We start from the raw sequence: 22,651 nt of genomic DNA, 5'->3' as shown, positions 1-22,651 counted from the left end.
ATGGTCATCATTTGTTGATGTGAAAGGATGTCCGAACTTGGAATCATCACAGACCAACATTCTGCTCTCTCTCACACACACACACACACACACACACACACACACACACACACACACACAAACACTGTTCTTCAAGCTCCTTCATTGCACTATAATGACAAGCAGGCTGTACACATGCTTACTTCAGTGGCTGTGGCTCACTTGCTAATCGTCCGAGCAACATGAAGCAAATTTCAGTCTGTTGTCTAAACCTGCTGCTTGGTGTGCTCAGTAGCTGCAGTGCCCTCTCTCTGCTGGTTGGCGCGCTTCAGTTTCTTTTTGAACACACCTTGTATATTGGATCTAATGGCAATAAGTAGACCTGACCCATTTGAGGATGGCCACACGGAAACTGATATCAGTGACCATGACACAGTTGTGACAACAAAAACATGCAGAAAGATATTACATGTTCATTGAAGTAGGTAAAAAAGCAGTAGTGTCACACGTAAATGAGGAACTTGAAACTTTCAGCACAGGGCAGGAGCACAGTGGAACTATGGCTCAAGTTTAAAAGAACAGTTGACCTGCATTGATAGTTACGTACCCAACAGAACAGTTGATAATGGGAAGGGTGTCCAGTTACTATAAAGAAACTTCTAAGGAGAAAGAGACTACTGCATAATAAATGTAAAACAAGGCCTAGATCCTAGATACACAGAAGCTGAATGAAATTCATTTGACTGTCAAGAGAACAACACATGAAGCCTTCAATGACTACCCACAGCAGAATATTGTCAAATGATCTTCCACAAAACCCAAAGAAAATCTGGTCATTCATAAAGACCCTTCTTGTTGTTGTTGTTGTTGTTGTGGTGGTGGTGGTGGTGGTGGTGGTGGTCTTCAGTCCTGAGAATGGTTTGATGCAGCTCTCCATGCTACTCTATCCTGTGCAAGCTTCTTCATCTCCCAGTACTTACTACAACCTACATCCTTCTGAATCTGCTTAGTGTATTCATCTCTTGGTCTCCCTCTTCAATTTTTACCCTCCTCACTGCCCTCCAATGCTAAATTTGTGATCCCCTGATGGTTCAGAACATGTCCTACCAACCGGTCCCTTCTTCTTGTCAAGTTGTGCCACAAAATCCTCTTTTCCCCAATTCTATTCAATACCTCCTCATTAGTTATGTCATCTACCCATCTAATCTTCAGCATTCTTCTGTAGCACCACATTTCGAAAGCTTCTATTCTCTTCTTGTCCAAACTATTTATCGTCCATGTTTGACTTCCATACATGGCTACACTCCATACAAATACTTTCAGAAACGACTTCCTGACACTTAAATCTATACTCGATGTTAACAAATTTCTCTTCTTCAGAAACGCTTTCCTTGCCATTGCTAGTCTACATTTTACGTCCTCTCTACTTCGACCATCATCAGTTATTTTGCTCCCCAAATAGCAAAACTCCTTTACTACTTTAAGTGTCTCATTTCCTAATCTAATTCCCTCAGCATCACCCGACTTAATTCGACTACATTCCATTATCCTCGTTTTGCTTCTGTTGATGTTCATCTTATATCCTCCTTTCAAGACACTGTCCATTCCGTTCAACTGCTCTTCCAAGTCCTTTGCTGTCTCTGACAGAATTACAATGTCATCGGCGAACCTCAAAGTTTTTATTTCTTCTCCATCGATTTTAATACCTACTCCAAATTTTTCTTTTGTTCCCTTTACTGCTTGCTCAATATACAGACTGAATAACATAGGGGAGAGGCTACAACCCTGTCTCACTCCCTTCCCAACCACTGCTTCCCTTTCATGTCCCTCGACTCTTATAACTGCCATCTGGTTTCTGTACAAATTGTAAATAGCCTTTCGCTCCCTATATTTTACCCCTGCCACCTTCAGAATTTGAAAGAGAGTATTCCAGTCACTTAGTGGCACCAAAGATAGTGTCCCGTCACTCGCAAATTGACAGGAACTGAAACTGAGGATAACAAAGCAAATGTTGAAATGCTTAACTCTGTTTTCAAGTGTTCCCTTACAATGGAAAACCAGGAAAATTTCGCCAATTTAATCCTCATACCACCAAAAAGATGAGTGATGTAAGTGTTAGTGTCAGTGGTGTTGAGAAACACCTGAAATCATTAAAATTGAACAAAGTCCCAGGCCCTTATGGAATTCCTGTCAGATTCTATAATGATTTTGTAGCTAAATTTGACCCTCTTCTAACTACCATCTATTGTAGGTTCCTTTTTAAAAAAAAAAAAAAAAAAAGCTTTCCCTAGCTGAAAAATAGCACAGCTCACACACCCATTTTACAAGACAGGTAGTAGAAGTAATCCACAAAACTACCACCCAACATCCTTGACATCAACTTGTCAATTTGTTGCACAATCTTAGAACATATTCTGAGCTTGAACATAATGAGGTATCTCTGTCACAATGACCACCTCCATGCCAACTATCACGGATTCAAAAAACATCAATCACGCAAGATCTTAACTCTCATTTTTCTTACAGGACATAATGAAAGCTTTGGATCAAGGCAGTCAGGTAGATGCAGTGTTTCTTGATTTCTGAAAATCATTTGATTCAGTTCCACATCTATGTTAATTGTCAAAAGCACAGTCATATGGGGGTATCAAGCAGTATTTGTGACTGGACTGAGGATTTTTTGATGGAGAGGGTGCAGCATGTTATCTTGAATGGAGAGCTGTTGTCACTGTAGAAATAACATCATCAGATGTGCCTCAGAGAAGTGTGTTGGAACTCTTACTGTTCACGTTGTATATTAACAACACTGTGGACAATACTACTAGTAACCTCAGTCTTTTTGCAGGTGATTCACTAATCTATACTGAATTACTGTCGGAAAGAAGTTGCATAAACCTTGGTAAGATTTTGAAGTGGTGCCAAGATTGGCAACTTTATTACATGTTCATAAATGTAAAATTGTGCATTTCACAAAATGAAAAAAAGATAGCCTATGACACAATATTAATGAGTCACAGCTGAAACATGAACTCATACAAATACCTGGGTGTAATACTTTGTAGGGATATGAAATGGAATGACCATATAGGTTCAGTCATGAGTAAAGCAGGCTGTAGCTTTCAGTTTATTCGTAGAATACTGGGGAAATGCAACCATACTACAAAAGAGATTGTTTACAAATCACTCATGCAACCCATTCTGGAATATTGCTTAAGTGTGCGGGACTGTACCAAATGGGCTAACAGGTTTCTTTAACAGAGAAGGGTCACATGAATGGTCACAGGTTTATTTGACCCATGGGAGAGTGTCACAGAGATGCTAAAGAAATTGAACTGGCAGGCTCTTAAAGATAGCTATTCTGAGACAGCCAGCTTACAAATTATCCAGAACTGTCTTTAATTGATGACTCTACAAATATACTACAGCCCCCTACGTATCACTTACACAGGGATCGTGAAGCCAAGATTATATTAATTAAAGCATGCACAGATAAACTTAACATCTACATCTGCATCATACTCCACAAGCTACCTAATGGTGTGTGGCGGAGGGTACCTTCGGTACCACTATTTGATCTCCACAAACCTGTTCCACTCGCAAATAGTGCGTGGGAAGAATGATTGTCGGTAAGCCCCTGTATTGGTTCTAATTTCTCGAATTTTCTCCTCGTGGTCAATTTGCGAGATGTATGTGGGGGGGGGAAGTAATATGTTGTCTGACTCCTCCTGAAAAGTGCTGTCCCGAAATTTCAGTAGTAAATCTCTCCATGATGCGCAACATCTCTCTCTTAATCTCTGCCAGTAGAGTTTGTTTAGCGTCTCTGTTACCCTCTTTCACCAGCTACATGATACCGTGACGAAACTCGCCGTTCTTCGTTGGATCCTCTCTATCTCCTCTATCAGTCCTACCTGATGGGGATCCCAGACAGATGAACAATACTCAATAATTGGGCAAACAAGTGCCTTATAAGCCACTTCCTTCGTGGATGAGATACATTTCCTTAAGATTCTTCCGACGAATCTGAGTGTTGTGTCTGCTTTTCCCACTATCTGTTTTATGTGGTCATTCCACTTAAGGTCGCTCTGGATAGTTACGCCTAGATATTTTACGGTAGACACGGTTTGTCATCAACAATCTAGCTGTACGGTAGTGGATTTCTTTTCCTATGTATGCGCAATATGTTACATTTATTTATGTTCAGGGTCAACTGCCAAAGTCTGCACCATTCATCAATTCTCTGCAGATTGTTCTGCAAATTTCTAGTATCTTCTGGCATTGCTACTTAGGTATAAACAACTGCATGATCTGCGAATAGCCTCAAAGAGCATCCGACGCTTTCTACTAGATCATTTATATATATTGTGAATAACAACGGTCCTATCAAACTTCCCTGTGGTACTCCGGATATTACCTTTACATCTGTAGATTTAGTTCCATTAAGAGTGGCGTGTTGAGTTCTACCCGCAAGAAAGTCTTGAATCCAATGGCAGGTCTGCTCCGATACTCCGTAAGCTCGTATTTTTTTCATTAAACAGCAATGAGGGACAGTGTCAAATGCCTTACTGAAATCAAGGAACACAGCATCACCCTGAACATCGTTGTCCACTGCACTCTGGATCTCGTGGAGGAACAGAGCGAGCTGAGTTTTGTAGGATCTCTGTTTGCGGAATCCATGTTGATTTTTATAAAGGAGCTGTTCATTTTCCCAGAATGTCATATATCTTGAGCATAAAACATGTTCCATTATTCTACAACAGATTGACATCAACAGTATAGGTCTATAATTGTGTGGATCTGTCTTACGGCCTTTCTTAGAAACGAGAATGACCTACACTTTTTTCTATACGTTAGGTACGTTAGGTACGTTTTGTTGCTCAAGCAATGTACGATAAATTACTGCTAGAAGGAGAACAAGTTCTTTCACATAATCTTTATAGTGTCTTATAGGTACCTCATCTGGTCCTGAAGCCTTTCCACTACTAAGCAATTGTAACTGCTTTTCAATTCCGCAATCGATTATCTCAATATCTGCCATTTCGACATTCACACAACAATTGAAAGAAGGGACAGTGTTACGATCTTCCGCGGTGAAACAGCTTCAAAAGACCAAATTCAATATTTTGGCCTCCTCTCTGATATCTTCCGTCTCAGTGCTGTTGTGGTTGCTGAGAGAATGAATAATTGATTTTGACCCATTTACTGATTTTACACATGACCAAAATCTCCTAGGATTTTTACTGAGGCCAGTTGACAACGTCTTACTTTCAAAATCACTGTACGCTTCTCTCACTGTTCTCCTTACACTCATTTTTGCTTCGTTCAGCTTTTGTCTGTCAGCTAGATTCTTACATCTCTTGAATCTGAGATAAAGTGCTCTTTGTTTATGTAGCGCTTTTCCAACATTCAAACAATCATTCTCCCACACTCCATATGTGAATGGACCAGGAAGACAACCTAATATCTGGTAGAATGGAACTTACCCTTCACTGTGCACTTCACAGCGGTTTGTACAGCACAGATATAGATGTAGACATTAATCTAATTTTCAACATTATTTCCAACTACATTTAGGCAATTACCGTACCGTACGGCCAGCTTCTGAAATCATCCTCATATACAACAGCTGCCATTTTGTAACTAGTCCTGTACCGATATTTTGACATCATTATCTTCCTCATAGTGCTAACGAGCAAAGTGCTTTTTTAAGTGAAAGAACCAATGACAGTCATCGCATCCTAGCTCAGGGATATATGAAGGTAGATTAAATGGCTCCTACCTGTAAGACGCAATGGGAACTTTAGTGTAGTGAGCCTTTGGGGACAAGCATTGTCATGCAGAAAAACTGAGCCTGTTGTGACTTTTGTTTTGGAATACACAGTGCTCTTTCTTTAAGATCTCTCAATAACTATCTGCATTGACTATACCACCCTGAAGCAGAAAATTGACAATCAAAACATTCTGTCTACCTCAAAGCACAGTGTAAATAATTTACGGTATGAAATTGATTGCTGAAACTTCAGTTTCTAGGGGGAGACTTAATGCCTCTGCTCCAAACACTGTTTTGTTATGGAGTGATACGAGCAACCCATGTTTTGTCAACAGTGACAGTTTGGCTCAAAAACTTACTCCCTTCAACACAATATGTAAGGATGAATAGTCACTGCATTGGCTAACACTTGTTTTTGTGCAACTTGGTCAGCATTTCTGGAACCCAATGTGTGTACAACTTCCGAAACTAAAAGCCAAGGGGTTTAAAACCTATGCATTGCGGCTCCCGGGGGTTTCACGGCATCACAGTGTGAGTGTTGCAATGATTTGAGAAAATAATATAGTTTATTTACTTTCTGAGTAAAGGAATAATGTACATCTAGCTAGCTAGCAAGTAGGTGTTATCGCTACGGAAGCATGGCAGATGGCTATCTAATCACATTAGCTGACGCTTTTGTTTTTAACAGTAACAATAATCTGAAGGTTAACTTCCTTGAATGCATATCATTGTTGTTTTTTCTTCTGTGATTTGTGTTTATCTACATGGACAAAGTTTTACATATAAGCACAAAATGCGATATTTAAAATCTATCATGCAGTTCTAAAGACACGAGTAAATGAAAGTGCAGAAAGTATGACAACAGTTGGTTGAACTACTGTTGGAAATTAAGAATGACCACAGCATGTCATTTGTTCAAAAAGCATGAGCTGCTAAAAGTATGCTTCCTAATACAATTAAACTACAATCTTACTAAGTTGCTTGCCATGTAGCAGAGATTGAGAAACCTTACACCACGGCAGACAACCTGATTTAATCAGATGCTCTAGACATGATACCTATTATGATAGACAAGTCAGGTTCCACGCAACTGACAAGTGTATGTTAGTAAGACAACACTATCAGTCATTGAATCAATATGGCTAATAACATTAATTATCAGTTAGTTAATGTACTCAAAGGTAATGGTGATTTTGTTATTCAGTTGGATGAAGCTATAGGCCACTACGATGATGCACGTCTAATTTGATATGTGTAGTTTATACATGACAACAAATTTCATGAAAATCTTCTTTTCTGCAGAAAAAGATCTCTTAAAACAAAAGCAACACACCTCTTTCAAATACCACACTCTTTTGTGGAAGAAAAGAACATTAACTGAGAAAATTATATAGGGTGTGTATATCTAAATGTCTAGTACGGCTGGCTGCTACAGTGAAATGCAAGCTCTGACCTGTAAAGAGGCTCCTCATACTATTTGGACAAACTATTTTATTCACTGAGAAGTACTGGCATTAAGCAGCATGAGTCCTGCCCTTCATGAGATTGAAGAGGCAAACTTTATTAAACATCAGCCACTTAAGTTGTTTTCTGAAAAATGTGCACTGATATGGGGGCTGAGCACAATTCCTTAATTTATTAAAGTACCTCTCACTGGCTTTCAGGGGGAGGGGGAATGTCTTGATAAAGGGTGTGTGTAAACTTAGCAATAAACTTGGGTCTCACCTTGCTCAAGAGAAACATTTGAGTTCCAAGATCAGTGAGTGACTTTACTTTTAACCTGGCATTATCTTTGAGGAACTCAATTCACTGAATGTACCCCTTCAACATTCTGCAAATTTCAGCCTTCAGAAAGTAACAACAATTAGATAAGAAACAGATGGATGATAGAAATACACATTACATTTTCGCTTCTCTTCCCATGGTTTTTGGAGACAATGACATTCAGCTGAATGAAAAATCGAAGAATGTTTTGTGGATCAACAGAATCCGGTGATTAATTTCTGAAGTATTTTCCATAAGAAGTAAATCAACACAGCTAGATAAAATATCTTTTCAGAACAGGACATCCATCAACATTTTCATCATCTGTTTGTACCAAAGTGACCTACGTGATATGTTTAATGAAGAAACAAAACATTGTGTGACTTCGAATAAAAAGATTTCAATAAAACAAATATAAACATGTTTCCATTGCTTTCTCTAAATGATGAGAATGCTACTTGGATCAGTATGGCTCCATAGACACCATATTTGCTCTAGAAATTTACTTTCATTAGTATCAACCTGTGGAAGCCCTTACAAGGGAGGCTAACAAACATAATTTTCATCTATGTCAGAGCTATTACTGTTTCTAGCTGCAGTCTGTTTTTTCATCTCACCACAAAACTTTGATTACTGAAAATACACTTTTGAGAGATGCATTATAATCTGAAACAGCAACAAAATTTCAACCAAGCTTCTAATACATTTCAGACATATTCGCTAATTGTAAAAATTAGTAAAAAAATTCCTGCACTTTTACAGCGACACTACAATTTGATTTCATATTCCACTCCAGTAATTTCTCTTCGCAGTATTTACTTACACAACAGAACTCTTCAAACAATTCTCCCTCAACTACACTAAAGTTCATGACATTAGAGTTTACAAAACTATACAATTTGGAGCACTAATCAAGATTTAGAACAATCTACACCACTAGATAAAGAAGTTCCAGAAATGGTTCAGACCATTCACGAATATAGTCAATGCAGGTATCGTAGAAAACTGTGGTGACATTTGACTGATGTGTCCATAGCCTCTCACTTTCCAATTCATGTAACTGCTGTTTTACTGCATTATCAAAAATTTCTGGGATTTTTTGGCTTCTAATTTGTTGAACAGTGTTTATTTCGTAAAATGTAAACTTCCATAGTTGGAAACATCACAATAGAATGTTCCGGGCTATTATGCCGTAGTCAAATGGATTTCACATTTAACCCCAACATTTCGTCCCCATTTGTGGAGGACATTTTCAAGGGGTATCGTAGCTTCGAAGAGTGTATAAATCACACCCTGACTCACTACTGACTGCGAAAAATTCTATTTACGAGTGTTTCCGCGCAGTGAGGTGACATCACGTTTTGAATACCAGAGCACAATTGGCCTTGTCAATGATAAAAACAGCAGACAACGGTAGTCGGCAATGGCCAATTGTGCTCAGATATTCATGTTGTCACGCCACTGTGCAGAGGCACACAAACGTAATTTTCCTGCTGTCAGCAGGGAGCCGGGGTGTGAATCGGACAGTCAAAGAAGCTACTACCCCCTTGAAAATGTCCTCGCAGATGGAACGAAACAATGGGTTTAAATATGAAATTCACTCAACTGCGGCATAATAGCCCAAAACACTTAACCATGGTGTTTATTTTGTATGCAACTGTTATTACAGTCATTTTTAATCCACGGAATATTTTTGGAGAAACCACTCAGGGACTGAAGGATGATGATGATGATGGACAATGGCTATTCAGGAAAAAAAATCCTCAGTGCGATTGGACACATAACACAGGACAGGAGGTAGGATTTTAGTGCTTGGAAAACATCAATCACTCTTTTGAAATATGGTACAACAGATGAGCATCAATTTTACTATAACGAAATTCCCTTCATTATACTTCAGTGAACTTTCAGAATGATTTTAGGTTTTCAACATGTGCAGCTTAAATTAAGGAATGCTGATAAACTTTTACCAATTATGAGCTGTATATCAATGAATAAGCCATCTCCTACAGTTTGGACAGAATTGTGCACACTCTGGATATCTTCAGCTTACTAAATAATTTTCACTCTTTCTTGCAACTTAAAAAGGATTGTTTTTAACGTTCCTTGTCTTTCCTACATGATTTGTGTGTATGTTGCTAGCCAAAATTGCTACTATCTTCTCATGAGGTCAAACTTTCCCAACACCTCTAAGAAATATGAAGTCAAATGTGCTGCACTTCAACACCAAAGTTCACGAACTCCAACATTCTCACTATGATGGCTTTATCTGGATGGGAGAATCTAACCACTAAAAGGGCCAGCTGGAAGAATCCACTGTCACTAAAATAAAATGTGCTTCTTTTAGTTCCTTCATTATCTGATCCATAACAAATGGTGCAAACACATTCACAACGATTGATTTTGTTTTTGGTTGCGAGTGTGAGAATTTCTTGTTGAACAGTGGTGCAGTCCATGGGGTTGGCTCTGTGTGTAATGCAAATGTGTCTTTTTTGTGCCGAAAGTTTCTTAGCCATGAGTGGTAACTACATTGCCAACATAAACAATATGAACAAACAATAGCATCAAATCATTTTGAAATCCCAGATGTCAATGGTTTGTGTTTAATGCCTGCACTGACTGGCTACCATAACTTTTGAGGAATTATTTATGTCAGAGTTTTTCATATCACCTAATATCTAAATATTCCTTTCTAGCCATTTGTTCTGTATCTCAAAGTACTCAGTGTAGTCTTCTCTATCATCTGTATAATTAAGACGCTAATAGTTTAAGACACTCTGTAAACATAATACACGAGTAAACATTAAGCTGAAAATGTCTTACCTCTAGTTATACACCAAAGCTCAAAAAAGGAAAGGTCAAATCCCTTAACATCACTAAAATTTTTCAGCCGAATCATGTAAAGTTGAAAATATCTTACCAGCTTTTGCTCTGTCCGCCTTCGCAGATGAAGCTGCATAGTTATTCATATCTGTTTCATAATCTTCCATTATAAGTTTTATTCTCTCCAGAGCAGATTTATCAGTTTGTTTCATGTTGTCATCCATATAGTCCTCTTCATCTTCTGGTGTTTCATCTTGCAATGGGGACTTCCCTTTTATCTTCTTTCGCTTTTCAGCTGAAATTATTTAACAAAACAGCCAGAATAACCAACAGATTTTCAAACAGAAAAGCTCCAGTGCATTTTGCCATAACATATCTAATTTTTTTAAAAAGGATCTAACAAAAAAGTAAATTTACCAACAAATTCAACTTTCCCAATGCCTAATGTTCACCATGCTTTAGCTACTTTTAAATAATACTTAAGATTTACAATGCTGGTATTTGTTACTCGTTTAGGGCTTTATGCTTGAAACTATGACCACATGTGCAAGGAATCACACACACACACACACACACACACACACACACACACACTCTCTCAGCAACATACAGGTGAGCTACAGTGACAGTACGATGTAGATAGAGAGAGAGAGAGAGAGAGAGAGAGAGAGAGAAATAACGTGTGCGTGCTAGTTAGCTCTGGAGGAGGACACTGTCCAAACTAGATGTAAAATCCTTGGGTCTTGCAATCCAACTGCCCACATTATGTAATCTACACCCACCTTTACAAATTATGGGTGAAATAATAAAACTTTTGCAATAATTAGTTTTTCCATTTAAAATTACCCACCTCATTAAATTGGCAGGGTATCCAATGAAGATGTCAGCAAATTTGGAGAACAAGAGATAACAAGTTTCTAATAAGAAATATATCTCACGGGAAAGCAATTTGTAGTATTGCAACATACCACATTTTAAGTCTTATAAGGCTTTACGTACTATTAGACACACCTTAATTTTCAAGCTTTTTTTTAAAAAAATAACATTTTTGCTATTTTTATTATTCGACTACAAAGACAGACTAAAAAAATTCTTAGTTTTGCAACACCAAAGTGACCTTCAAAATTCCTGAAAATCATCATCTGAACTTTCTTCTTCTTCTTGTTTTCCTCCTCCTCCTCCTCCTCCTCTCCTCACCACCACCACCACCACCACCACCACCACCACCATAGCTGTCCTCTCCATATATAAGATGGTCTTCACTGCCATCGAGAGCATCACTTATCCAGAATGAGATTTTCACTCTGCAGCGGAGTGTGCACTGATATGAAACTTCCTGACAGATTTAAACTGTGTGCCCGGCCGTCTTGGTCGGGCACACAGTTTTAATTTGCCAGGAAGTTTCAGCATCACTTATGCCATACTTCTTGAAACATTTAAAATAATGCCTTCTCTCATCTAGACCACGACTGTTTTATCTACTGCCACACTTGTTTGACTGTAGATCATTCTAAAGCTCCCTTTGGCATGAAATAATGTTGGTTTTCACCCTTCATCCATTTGCTTCATTCCTCCCCACAACTCATGTTCGTTGTGCTGGTGCACTGCTATTGCCAGTTCAATCCACTGTTGCCAGATAGAGATATGTTTCCCGTGGCATCAAATATATGGCCATTTTTAAAACTGGTGCGAAATTTAAATCACACACTGGACATTTTTATATTAATTTCGAGTAGATGCACCTGAATTTTGGAGGCAATTTTTCAAAGAAAAAAGTGTATCTTATAGTCTGTAAAATATGGCAGAGCATGGTACACAGGAACAAAATTCTACAAAAATAGCACGACTAACAAACTATGTAATTATCCATGACAGATCTTGTTGAAGTCCATTGCTGTTGTTTTCTTTTAACTATCTTTATACCAAATAATTCTTACTCAAGTGAGATTTAACGAAAAACAACTTAATGAAACCATGAGAAAAAGCTGAAGTCTGTTTCAGTTGCAGCTGACCTAGATGGAAAATCGGAGGTGTTATTAGAGACTTTACAAACATATTAATAAACATAAATTCAACTGGAAAATTTAATGTCAGCTGAGAAAGAAGAATCCTATTTCTGAAAAGATCCAAAAATGAAAATTTTGGATTTTACGTCATTAAAAACGAGTCAGGAAAACTGGTCTGACAAGAGAGAAGTGGAGCAATGTGATCAAATCAGGAAAACAGCACTCTAATCAAATCATACAATATTGGAAAAACTTGGTATTGAATTACAGGTAGTAGTTATATAGTCCAAATTAAAGTGTAGCATAATGTAGTTAAATGAAAGTTTCTGATATTGAACTAATAAGAAATATAATGTGAACTCTGTTGTTTTTGCAACGTACTGAATTAATGAGAGGGACAAGAGAAAAGAGCTTTTTTCCCTCCTTAAGAATCAGAATTTCAGCAGCACCTTAGCTTTAATGTGTTGTCAGAATGAAAGAAAGTAAAATACGAATTGAATTAGGCAAAGGATCAATCTTGCCTGAGAAGGTGGACATAGAAACAGAGAAGTTTGGGTGCACAATCAATTCTGGACACTGATACAATGCAAAAACATTTTATGGGTTTATTTGCAGTCATTATTTGCACAGTCCAGTTTGTAAGTTGACCTTTTCTTGTGAGGATATTCAACGACCTTTCCTTACAAACTCTCATGCTTTACTAGGACAATGTTACACATGTTCCTACAATTTCTTCTACAATTTCTTTCCCATGGATATTCTGGACAACCATCAGACTATCAAATATGGTATGAGAGCAATGGTAGGTGTTAAGTACATCATAACAAGTTTCTATGACATCTATAAAGAAACAGATGTCCACCTTCTCAGGCAAGATTGATCCCTTTGCCTAATTCAATTGGTATTTCACTTTTTTTCATTCTGACAACATATTAAAGCTAAGGTGCTGCTGATATTCTGATTCATAAGGTGAGAAAAAAGCTCTCTTCTCTTGTCCCTCTCATTAATTCAGCAACAGAACAGAGTTCAGATTATATTTCTTATTAGTTCAATATCAGAAACTTTCATTTGACTACATCCAAGCTACCCTAGTGACATAATATTCTACTTGACTGACACACACACACACACACACACACACACACACACACACACACACGAACGCGCGGAGGGGGGGGGGGGGGGAATTAATTTTGAAACCCATTAATGATCAGCTTATTATTTTCATGAAACATATTGGTGCCATTCAGAATATGTAAGCTACTTCGCCATCCTAATCTATGATTTAGGATTAGATTACAAATTCAGACCTGCCACCACAGGTAACAAGTTAATTTACAGTATTCCAGATGTGAGATTTACTTTTTTTTCTATTGTTACTGCCTTTTAACTATAAGCTATTACCTTTGTATTCATCAAGAACAGTTTTTGTTTTTGCATCAACTTTGACCACCAACTTTTTTCCACCGATCTCCATGTCATGAAGTAAGCGAATTGCTCTCAAGCCAGCATCTGGACTCCCAAACTCACAAAATCCAAAGGCTGAAAATTGAAATAAATTTTTATACACAATAATGAATAAAAACACCAACTGTATTATAAAGAAAATTTACTTGAGAAACAGTAAAATTACAACAAGACAGAATAACTAGCCCATATTTACCTCCAGGACATAAAACTGTAAACCTGTTTTCAGAACTGTTGGTTCCTCCCCAAAGGATAACTGAGGAATAGGTTTGGAAAGGCGGGTATGGTCCCTCAGACCCCAGTTTGAGAGGGACTCACCTGTTGTGAGGACAAAGGGACATGAAGTTGAAGAAGGTGTTTGAGATAAATACTATTTCCTCTCTGATGGAAAAACTACCGGTTCCCAAAGCAAGGAAGATATTTTTCGCTTTCGAATGTGTCTATCAGCAGTACTGAAACTCTGCCTTCAAAATGAAAGTATCAGTCAGTGACACTGTCTCCTTGTAATTTTGCAAAAAGTGTCATACAATTTGATGCTGAACTACCATTACCTTGCACTCTCTTCCATGAGACAACATGTCCACATGCAGCCAGAATGTGCCTTATCATTGCATCTGGAGCTCTTTCAGTTATGTTTCCCACAAATACTGTAACAGGTGGACCAGATGGTTCACTCTGTCTTTTGGTGAATGAAGCAGGTCGAACAGTTGTCGGTGCAGCATGATGTGTCACAGTTGGTTGCTGTGGTGGTCTGTACGTTCTTATTGGTGGCGCTGGCATTGGAGGCATTGGTGGTGCAGCCAACATCTATAGTAAACAAAAATTCAAAAATTAATCAAGGTGTATATTACGATGATTCAAAACTAGTTATAGCTCCATACACAACCAGAACACGCTTCATGTGACCTTGACTACTTCTACACTACTCATTTTTCAAACTTCTTGTATATTTTCATCTTGCTTCTTCTACATTTACACATACAGTCCACAAGCTATTACACAATATGTGTCAGAGGGCAATTCAAACCAATACTGATGATTTTCTGTCCTATTCCACTCACACTTGGAGTAAGGGTGCACACAATATAATTTCTTTTCTGGATATCTCAAGCCCTAAGTATCATGCAGAATGGAGGTTGCAGATCTGCTGTACAGACTCCTTCAAATACTAGTTCATCGAACAGTATTAACTAGTTCATCAAACAGTATTAAACAAGAATTTTGTCTACTCTCTTTTGAAGGCTATCGTATTTAATGTTTGCATGCAGTCATGTTAAACTTGTCAAAAGTTGCCAGCATTTTGACGAGTAACACCATCAGTTCAAAGGCATAACCTGCAGCCCAACCTCCTAATGTTACACAATTTAAACTCATAGGGGAAGGAAGCGGCACACTTGCAAACCATGTAAGAGGCCACGCAGATAGATGAAATAACACAGGGTGTCCAGGCTAGAGGTATACAAAAACATCTGTTTATATTTCAGTACATGTTAATTTTCATAGCTTTATTTGTTCAACCTTGTGTACAGGAACTAAACATTTTTATGCATGTTAGTACAGTTATTTGAGGGCACATTTTGTAGCTTGACAGATATCAAAACAGTACTTCATTTCCTGCAACATGTTCATGCGCTCGACAGGTGTTATGAACTCTACTGCAGCGAAGACCCGTTGTTTCAACTTTACCAGATCTCATACCATTGCTCTGTAAACGATGTCCTTGATAAACCCCCATACACTGGTATCTTAGATTGGGAGACCAAGGGGAATGGAGAAATGTGGTAACAGGCCCATGATAGTGGGGTGTAGCACCATCCTGCTGGAAAACCATGTCAGGAGACACCAATGGAACTGCATAGGTTTCCAACATATTGAGATCAATCCACACAGTGACTGTTGGTGTGCCTCTTTCATACTCACTCAATTCTCCTGGAGTCTCACTTCCCCCATATTCAACAGTTATGTTGGTTAACTTTGCCACAGACATGGAAGTTAGATTCATCACTGAACAGCACTGAATTGAGGTAGTAGTTTTCTTATCTATATGACGCAACAGTTCAACAGCAAAATCACATTGCCTGCATTAGGCCTCATGCTTAATGTGATGCAATAGCTCGAGTTTGTTGAGCACACAAGCGAAGATGTTTATACACAAAGTTGTACATAAATGAATGGGGGATATCTAGTTCCCTACTAGCTTGTCTAATGGATTTACATGGGCTTCTAGATAATGTTTCAAGCACATGTTCCACAGTCTCTTCATTCACTTGTGTTTCAGGATTTCTTCCAACATTTGAAATCAAGCTTCCCATTTCTCAAAGAGTTTTGTCCCACTGATGAGTGGACTTACATGAGGGAGGATCCACATTCCATTCTCTTCTTGCACACTGCTGAACATGCGCTAAAGATTTACATTCTACTAATCAAGCGCACATGGCAGCTTTTGTCGTGGCATCAACACAGTATCTGTCAGGAGTACGTCTGCCAGCTCCAGGGTGAACATTTGTGTGCATGCTCCATACGACCAAGTGCTGTTCATCTAATGGTAAGGGTCACATATTAGAGTGTGTCTATCAACCTAGTATTACCCAACAGCATAAAATAGAGAGTTCTTAGATCACGCGCATTTGTTTGCTTATGCTTCTTGCCCTGACACCCTGTATAACACTGGTGCCACTGTCTGCCAAAGGTAACTAACACTAAGATGTATCAACAGTACACAACGAGTGTGTGAGAGGCAGGTTGGCGGAATGAGAGAAGGGGGTGCCACGGGCTAATGGGGTGTAAAGAGGGCTTATCTGCAATCTGCAGTGAGAGGAGACATACCAGCATCCCCCCCACACACACACACACACACACACACACACACACACACACAAAATTAAGTGCAACGAAAGTTGCAGAGTAAAAAATGCCTTTGTGCTTGCAAGATTTTTAATAGTGACAGGGAAACGGCAAAAAGCATACTACACATCATTTGGAATGGCAATAATAACAAAACAAGGTAAGACAAATAACCAGGACAGCAAGCATATGGGGCCACACAAGTGTCCCCCGAGGCACTGCACGTGATGGGAGCTGTTCTTCCCACAGCCATCTCACTCCCGATCCATTACAGCTACATGGTCAAGCCACCTGGCAAAGGGAGGTCTCCCAGACACATCCTGTAGTGGGACCCCCACAGAAAGACAACTGGGAAGGCATAATCACTAACATCAGAAAGGTTATGAGTATCAGATATCACAGGTGACAAGAGTAACATTGATCAACAGCCTGCAGACTGGTCATTGAATCAGTACCAATTAAAATTCAGTCAATAGCATAGAACATATGGCTCTGTAAATGGCTATTAGTTCTACCATAAAAACACTACATGTTCCCAACCATAAAAGCTGTTCATGACCAGTGGGAGATGTAAAAGCATATTCCATCCTATCCATGGTTTTAGAATAAATGAGCACCCACCATGATACTCCTAAAGAAGAGAGAGGAATGGACAGTGAATGGTCATGGGGGTGACAAACTTTTACGTCCTCTAAACAGACCGATCACAAACTTTTATGTCCCCTAAACAGACCAGTCCTGATCTGTGTACTAACCAAGGAGGCTGTGCAGGCAAACAAGAGAGGGTTGGGTTGTTTTGGGGGAGGAGACCAGACAGCGAGGTCATCGGTCTCATCGGGTTAGGAAGGGAAGTCGGCCGTGCCCTTTCAAAGGAACCATCCCGGCATTTGCCTGGAGCGATTTAGGGAAATCACGGAAAACCTAAATCAGGATGGCCAGATACGGGATTGAACCATCGTCCTCCCGAATGCGAGTCCAGTGTGGTAGCCACCTCGCTCGGTACGCAAACAAGAGAGACACGTTCTAAAGAGGGTAGGCGGAAATCCCAGAAGAGGACCTCAAGGTGCATTTGAAATAATAATCCCACCTGAGGAGGGCTCAGCGCCACCTGTATGCAAAAATTTGGATGACTGGAAAATTTTTGAATGGTGGCACTTCAGTAAGCAGACTATCTATGGGATCTGTCTGTAACACACCAGTAGCCGGCCTTACACCACAATTATGGATCGGGTCTAGCAATTTCAAAACTGAGCCATAAACCTGACAACCATAGTCCAAAGGGGACACGACCAAGGTCCGGTACATATAGAGGAGAGCAGCACAATTGCATTGTTCTCATCTCAGTGTAAATAAGTGACTTGCCTGGAGGCAAATAAATGTTACAAATGGTGAGAGCAGTGTGGTTTGCACTCTTACTGGGACTGCTTCCAATATCATACAAAAGCGAATACATTCACTGACGTCTGAGCAAGCTGATTTACAGACCCCTATAGATGCTCTCTCAGGGCCTGTAAGATTCCAACAGGATGCATGGTTATCTCGAAGAGTTTGAGAGATCATCATCAGTTGTTTGTGTTTCTTCAAGAGCAACACAGTTTTCAGAACATGAGGAAATTAGTAGCATAGTTCCCAGTGGGTGACAGTAATATCCAATGCCTTTTGATTGGATTGTCGTGTTGAGGCTGTCCTGGTTAAGCATAAAGCGGCCAGGAGGATAAGTCATTTCCCAGAATCAGTATCTGTCACCAGTGGGGATGGCACAACATCAATGAAGACTGGTTTGGAGTCTGATAGTGTGGAGGGATCTGGCATCTGGGGCGAAGTCACCAGGGCAGCCTTCGCCAGAGGTTTCTCCCTTTTTAATTTTCACAACTTTTGGCAGTTGATATCCTTGTGAGGACTAATCACTGTGGGGTGAATGAATGGGAAACTGGTGGGAAACTTGAGAGACCACAGCCCGCTGCTCGTTCAGCCACTGGCCAGTATCGGGCCTCTGATCCGTAGATTTCAGGTGAGGGGCTTTGAGAGGGAGCCCTGTCACTGATAGATGATGGAGGAGGAAGTCATACACCAGGTACTGCTGCTGAGATTGGATATAATCAATCACTTCTTCTAAGCTTCAAAATCTGAGATATGATCTTTGACCCTCAGTTCTTGAATTTTGCATTCCTCAAGCAGGTTAGCACACTTCGAGGATTGTGGAGGGTGGTAGTGCACACGATGAATTTTGTGAAGCGGCCGGTCACAGTCACCATGAATCAGGTCGTGTGTGCACTTAAAATACATATTCCTGAAGTGGTGGCACTTAAAACGCCAAATGTGATATGGGTAACATAGTTTCACATCGCACCATGAACACATGATTTTTCCACTTTCCTGGAAGTGAATCCCATCAAAAGTGAGAATGAATGCATCACTGTCTTCCTTGCTGTCTGGCAGGCTTTGATTTATATAATGTACAAAGTTGATCCCCCACATTCAATGTATTCACATAGTTCCTTGTCTGTATACATCCTTAAGTCCTAGTGAAAAATTTCTCTCTGTAACATGTTGACATTATAATGGAGAATGATTTTGACAGGTACATCAACAAGTCGCTTAGATGAGAGTGACACTGGGGACTGCATAGAATTTTTTTAAAGATGGAATTACTTCAAGATTTGCTCAGGGGAGAGAGTTGCCTAAAGATGTTTAAAAAAAAGGGGGGAGTGGGGGGGAAGCAGAAACTGCGAGGATAACTGTCCATAATTTGCTTATTTTCTTTCCCTTCCATGATATAGCCAAGGAGGTAAAGTTCCCAAGGTTATAACAATTGGCACTAAATTGTCATCATTGTGAAGAGACTGCCAGAGCCTTGCAGTCACCAGCTGATAACTTTGGCCAAATATCTGCAATGACACCGCCTACTGCAAACAAGGGCTCTCCATACAGGCATCACCCAGAAAGAGCAAAGACCACCTTGTATGATGGCCTGTACCCAGAGAGCCAGTGTCACGAACTGGTGAAGCACTTACTCCTTGGCTTGTACGAGGAGTTGGCAATACAGGGAGTAGGCAGCATGGGGAGTAGGCAGCATGGGGAGTTGGCAGTACAGGGAGTAGGCAGCATGGGGAGTTGGCAGTACAGGCATCAAGTGTGTGAACCCTGTGTGAATAACCAGCTATCACTGTGTAGGTACTTGATGGCCACCCCACATGAGCTGGCTACTATATTGGGTAATGGGCAAGACTCCCAATATGGCGAATGCAAGCTGTAAAAAATTATGGAAAAAGCGAATGTCCAACTTGCTTGTGTGGCTGAAGATAAATAAAATATGTGAGGTAAAAAAGGAACAAAATGGAAGAAGTCAAAATAGACATCCAGTGAGTGAGCTAGATTGTCAGCAGGGAATATGTACTATAAAGATGTCAGAGAAAGGTAAAATCAAAGAAAAATTGCAGCACACAGGGAAGGAATTAGTACTGCAATGACTTGGAACCCCATATTCATCATGCATGTACTCAAAAGTGTTGTTAGCCCTCTGGAGAAGGAGAGTGTAGGGGGTGTACATGGGGAACAGTAAATGGGGTATAAGAGGGTGTGGGTCCAGGGGAGTGTACATGGGGAACAATAAATGGGGTATAAGAGGGAGTGGGTGCAGGGGAGTGTACATGGTACATGGGGCGGGGGGAGGGATAAGAGGTGAGCTAGAGTGAGGGGCAGAGGGGCGGAGGAGAGATGCGGGTGGGCAGGGGGTAGAGGAGCGGAGGGGGTACAGGGGCGGGGGGGTACAGGGGCGGGGGGGGGGGGGGGGGGGGTACAGGGGCGGAGGGGGTAGAGGGGCGGAGGGGGTAGAGGGGCGGAGGGGGTAGAGGGGCGGAGGGGGTAGAGGGGCGGAGTGGGTAGAGGGGCGGAGTGGGTAGAGGGGCGGAGTGGGTAGAGGGGCGGAGTGGGTAGAGGGGCGGAGTGGGTAGAGGGGTAGAGGGTAGAGTGGGAGTGGTAGAGGTAGAGGTAGAGGGGGAGGGGTAGAGGTAGAGGGGTAGAGGAAGGGGTTAGAGGGGGTGGGGGAGAGTGGAGGACAAGGGGGAGGGGGGAGAGTGGAAGAGGACAAGGGAGAGGGGGGAGAGTGGAAGAGGACAAGGGAGAGGGGGGAGAGTGTAAGAGGACAAGGGAGAGGGGGGAGAGTGGAAGAGGACAAGGGAGATGGGGGAGAGTGGAAGAGGACAAGGGAGATGGGGGAGAGTGGAAGAGGACAAGGGAGATGGGGGAGAGTGGAAGAGGACAAGGGAGATGGGGGAGAGTGGAAGAGGACAAGGGAGATGGGGGAGAGTGGAAGAGGACAAGGGAGAGGGGGGAGAGTGGAAGAGGACAAGGGAGAGGGGGGAGAGTGGAAGAGGGCAAGGGAGAGGGGGGAGAGTGGAAAGGGGCAAGGGAGAGGGGGGAGAGTGGAAGAGGGTGTGGGGGAGAGGGCGTGTAGGGGAGAGGGCGTGTAGGGGAGAGGGCGTGTAGGGGAGAGGGCGTGTAGGGGAGAGGGCGTGTAGGGGAGAGAGGTAGGAGGTGGGGAGAGTGGAGAGAGGTAGGAGGTGGGGAGAGTGGAGAGAGGTAGGAGGTGGGGAGAGTGGAGAGAGGTAGGAGGTGGGGAGAGTGGAGAGAGGTAGGAGGTGGGGAGAGTGGAGAGAGGTAGGAGGTGGGGAGAGTGGAGAGAGGTAGGAGGTGGGGAGAGTGGAGAGAGGTAGGAGGCGGGGAGAGTGGAGAGAGGTAGGAGGCGGGGAGAGTGGAGAGAGGTAGGAGGCGGGGAGAGTGGAGAGAGGTAGGAGGCGGGGAGAGTGGAGAGAGGTAGGAGGCGGGGAGAGTGGAGAGAGGTAGGAGGCGGGGAGAGTGGAGAGAGGTAGGAGGCGGGGAGAGTGGAGAGAGGTAGGAGGCGGGGAGAGTGGAGAGAGGTAGGAGGCGGGGAGAGTGGAGAGAGGTAGGAGGTGGGGAGAGTGGAGAGAGGTAGGAGGCGGGGAGAGTGGAGAGAGGTAGGAGGGGGGGAGAGTGGAGAGAGGTAGGAGGTGGGGAGAGTGGAGAGAGGTAGGAGGTGGGGAGAGTGGAGAGAGGTAGGAGGTGGGGAGAGTGGAGAGAGGTAGGAGGTGGGGAGAGTGGAGAGAGGTAGGAGGTGGGGAGAGTGGAGAGAGGTAGGAGGTGGGGAGAGTGGAGAGAGGTAGGAGGTGGGGAGAGTGGAGAGAGGTAGGAGGTGGGGAGAGTGGAGAGAAGTAGGAGGTGTGGAGAGTGGAGAGAGATAGGAGGTGGGGAGAGTGGAGAGAGGTAGGAGGTGGGGAGAGTGGAGAGAGGTGGGGAGAGTGGAGAGAGGTGGGGAGAGTGGGGAGAGTGGAGAGAGGTGGGGAGAGTGGAGAGAGGTGGGGAGAGTGGAGAGAGGTGGGGAGAGTGGAGAGAGGTAGGAGGTGTGGAGAGAGGTAGGAGGTGTGGAGAGAGGTAGGAGGTGTGGAGAGAGGTAGGAGGTGTGGAGAGAGGTAGGAGGTGTGGAGAGAGGTAGGAGGTGTGGAGAGAGGTAGGAGGTGTGGAGAGAGGTAGGAGGTGTGGAGAGAGGTAGGAAGTGTGGAGAGAGGTAGGAAGTGTGGAGAGAGGTAGGAAGTGTGGAGAGAGGTAGGAGGTGTGGAGAGAGGTAGGAGGTGTGGAGAGTGGAGAGAGGTAGGAGGTGTGGGGTGGGGGAGAGACAGTGGAGAGGGGATGGGGAGAGTGGGGAGGGGGAGAGGCAGTGGAGAGGGGATGGAGAGGATGGAGAGGGTGGGGAGGGGTTGGAGAGGGGATGGAGAGGGTGGGGAGGTGTTGGAGAGGGTGGAGAGAGAAGGGTGGCTGCTTGAAGTTTCAGAGTTTTTTTGTCTATATGTAGCTGATGAGTAATGCCATATTCACAAGAAATTCTAGTGTGAATATCCATATACAGTATGATTCACAATTAATTGGCAACAATATTACACAATGTTTCGATAATATTACTGAAACAAATTCTGTAAAAATGACC

General features: G+C 41.9%; 1 protein-coding gene across 2 annotated transcripts in view; it reads right to left on the bottom strand.

Annotated features, from left to right (window-relative positions):
* The window catches only part of LOC126190749 (RNA-binding protein 25), a 184,212-nt gene that overhangs the window by 104,073 nt on the left and 57,488 nt on the right, over positions 1 to 22,651 (bottom strand). For both annotated transcript variants that reach the window (XM_049931255.1, XM_049931256.1), the window contains exons 5-7: positions 14,358 to 14,613; positions 13,744 to 13,881; positions 10,431 to 10,628 (exon numbers count right to left, since the gene is read on the bottom strand). In XM_049931255.1, coding sequence (XP_049787212.1) covers positions 10,431 to 10,628; positions 13,744 to 13,881; positions 14,358 to 14,613 — 592 coding nt within the window. The remainder of the gene's footprint in view (positions 1 to 10,430; positions 10,629 to 13,743; positions 13,882 to 14,357; positions 14,614 to 22,651) is intronic.

This window comes from Schistocerca cancellata, chromosome 6 (genome assembly GCF_023864275.1).
Source record: "Schistocerca cancellata isolate TAMUIC-IGC-003103 chromosome 6, iqSchCanc2.1, whole genome shotgun sequence".
NCBI lineage: Eukaryota > Metazoa > Arthropoda > Insecta > Orthoptera > Acrididae > Schistocerca > Schistocerca cancellata.
Note: the sequence above shows the minus strand (reverse complement) of the source record. Positions and strands in the feature narration are given on the sequence as shown.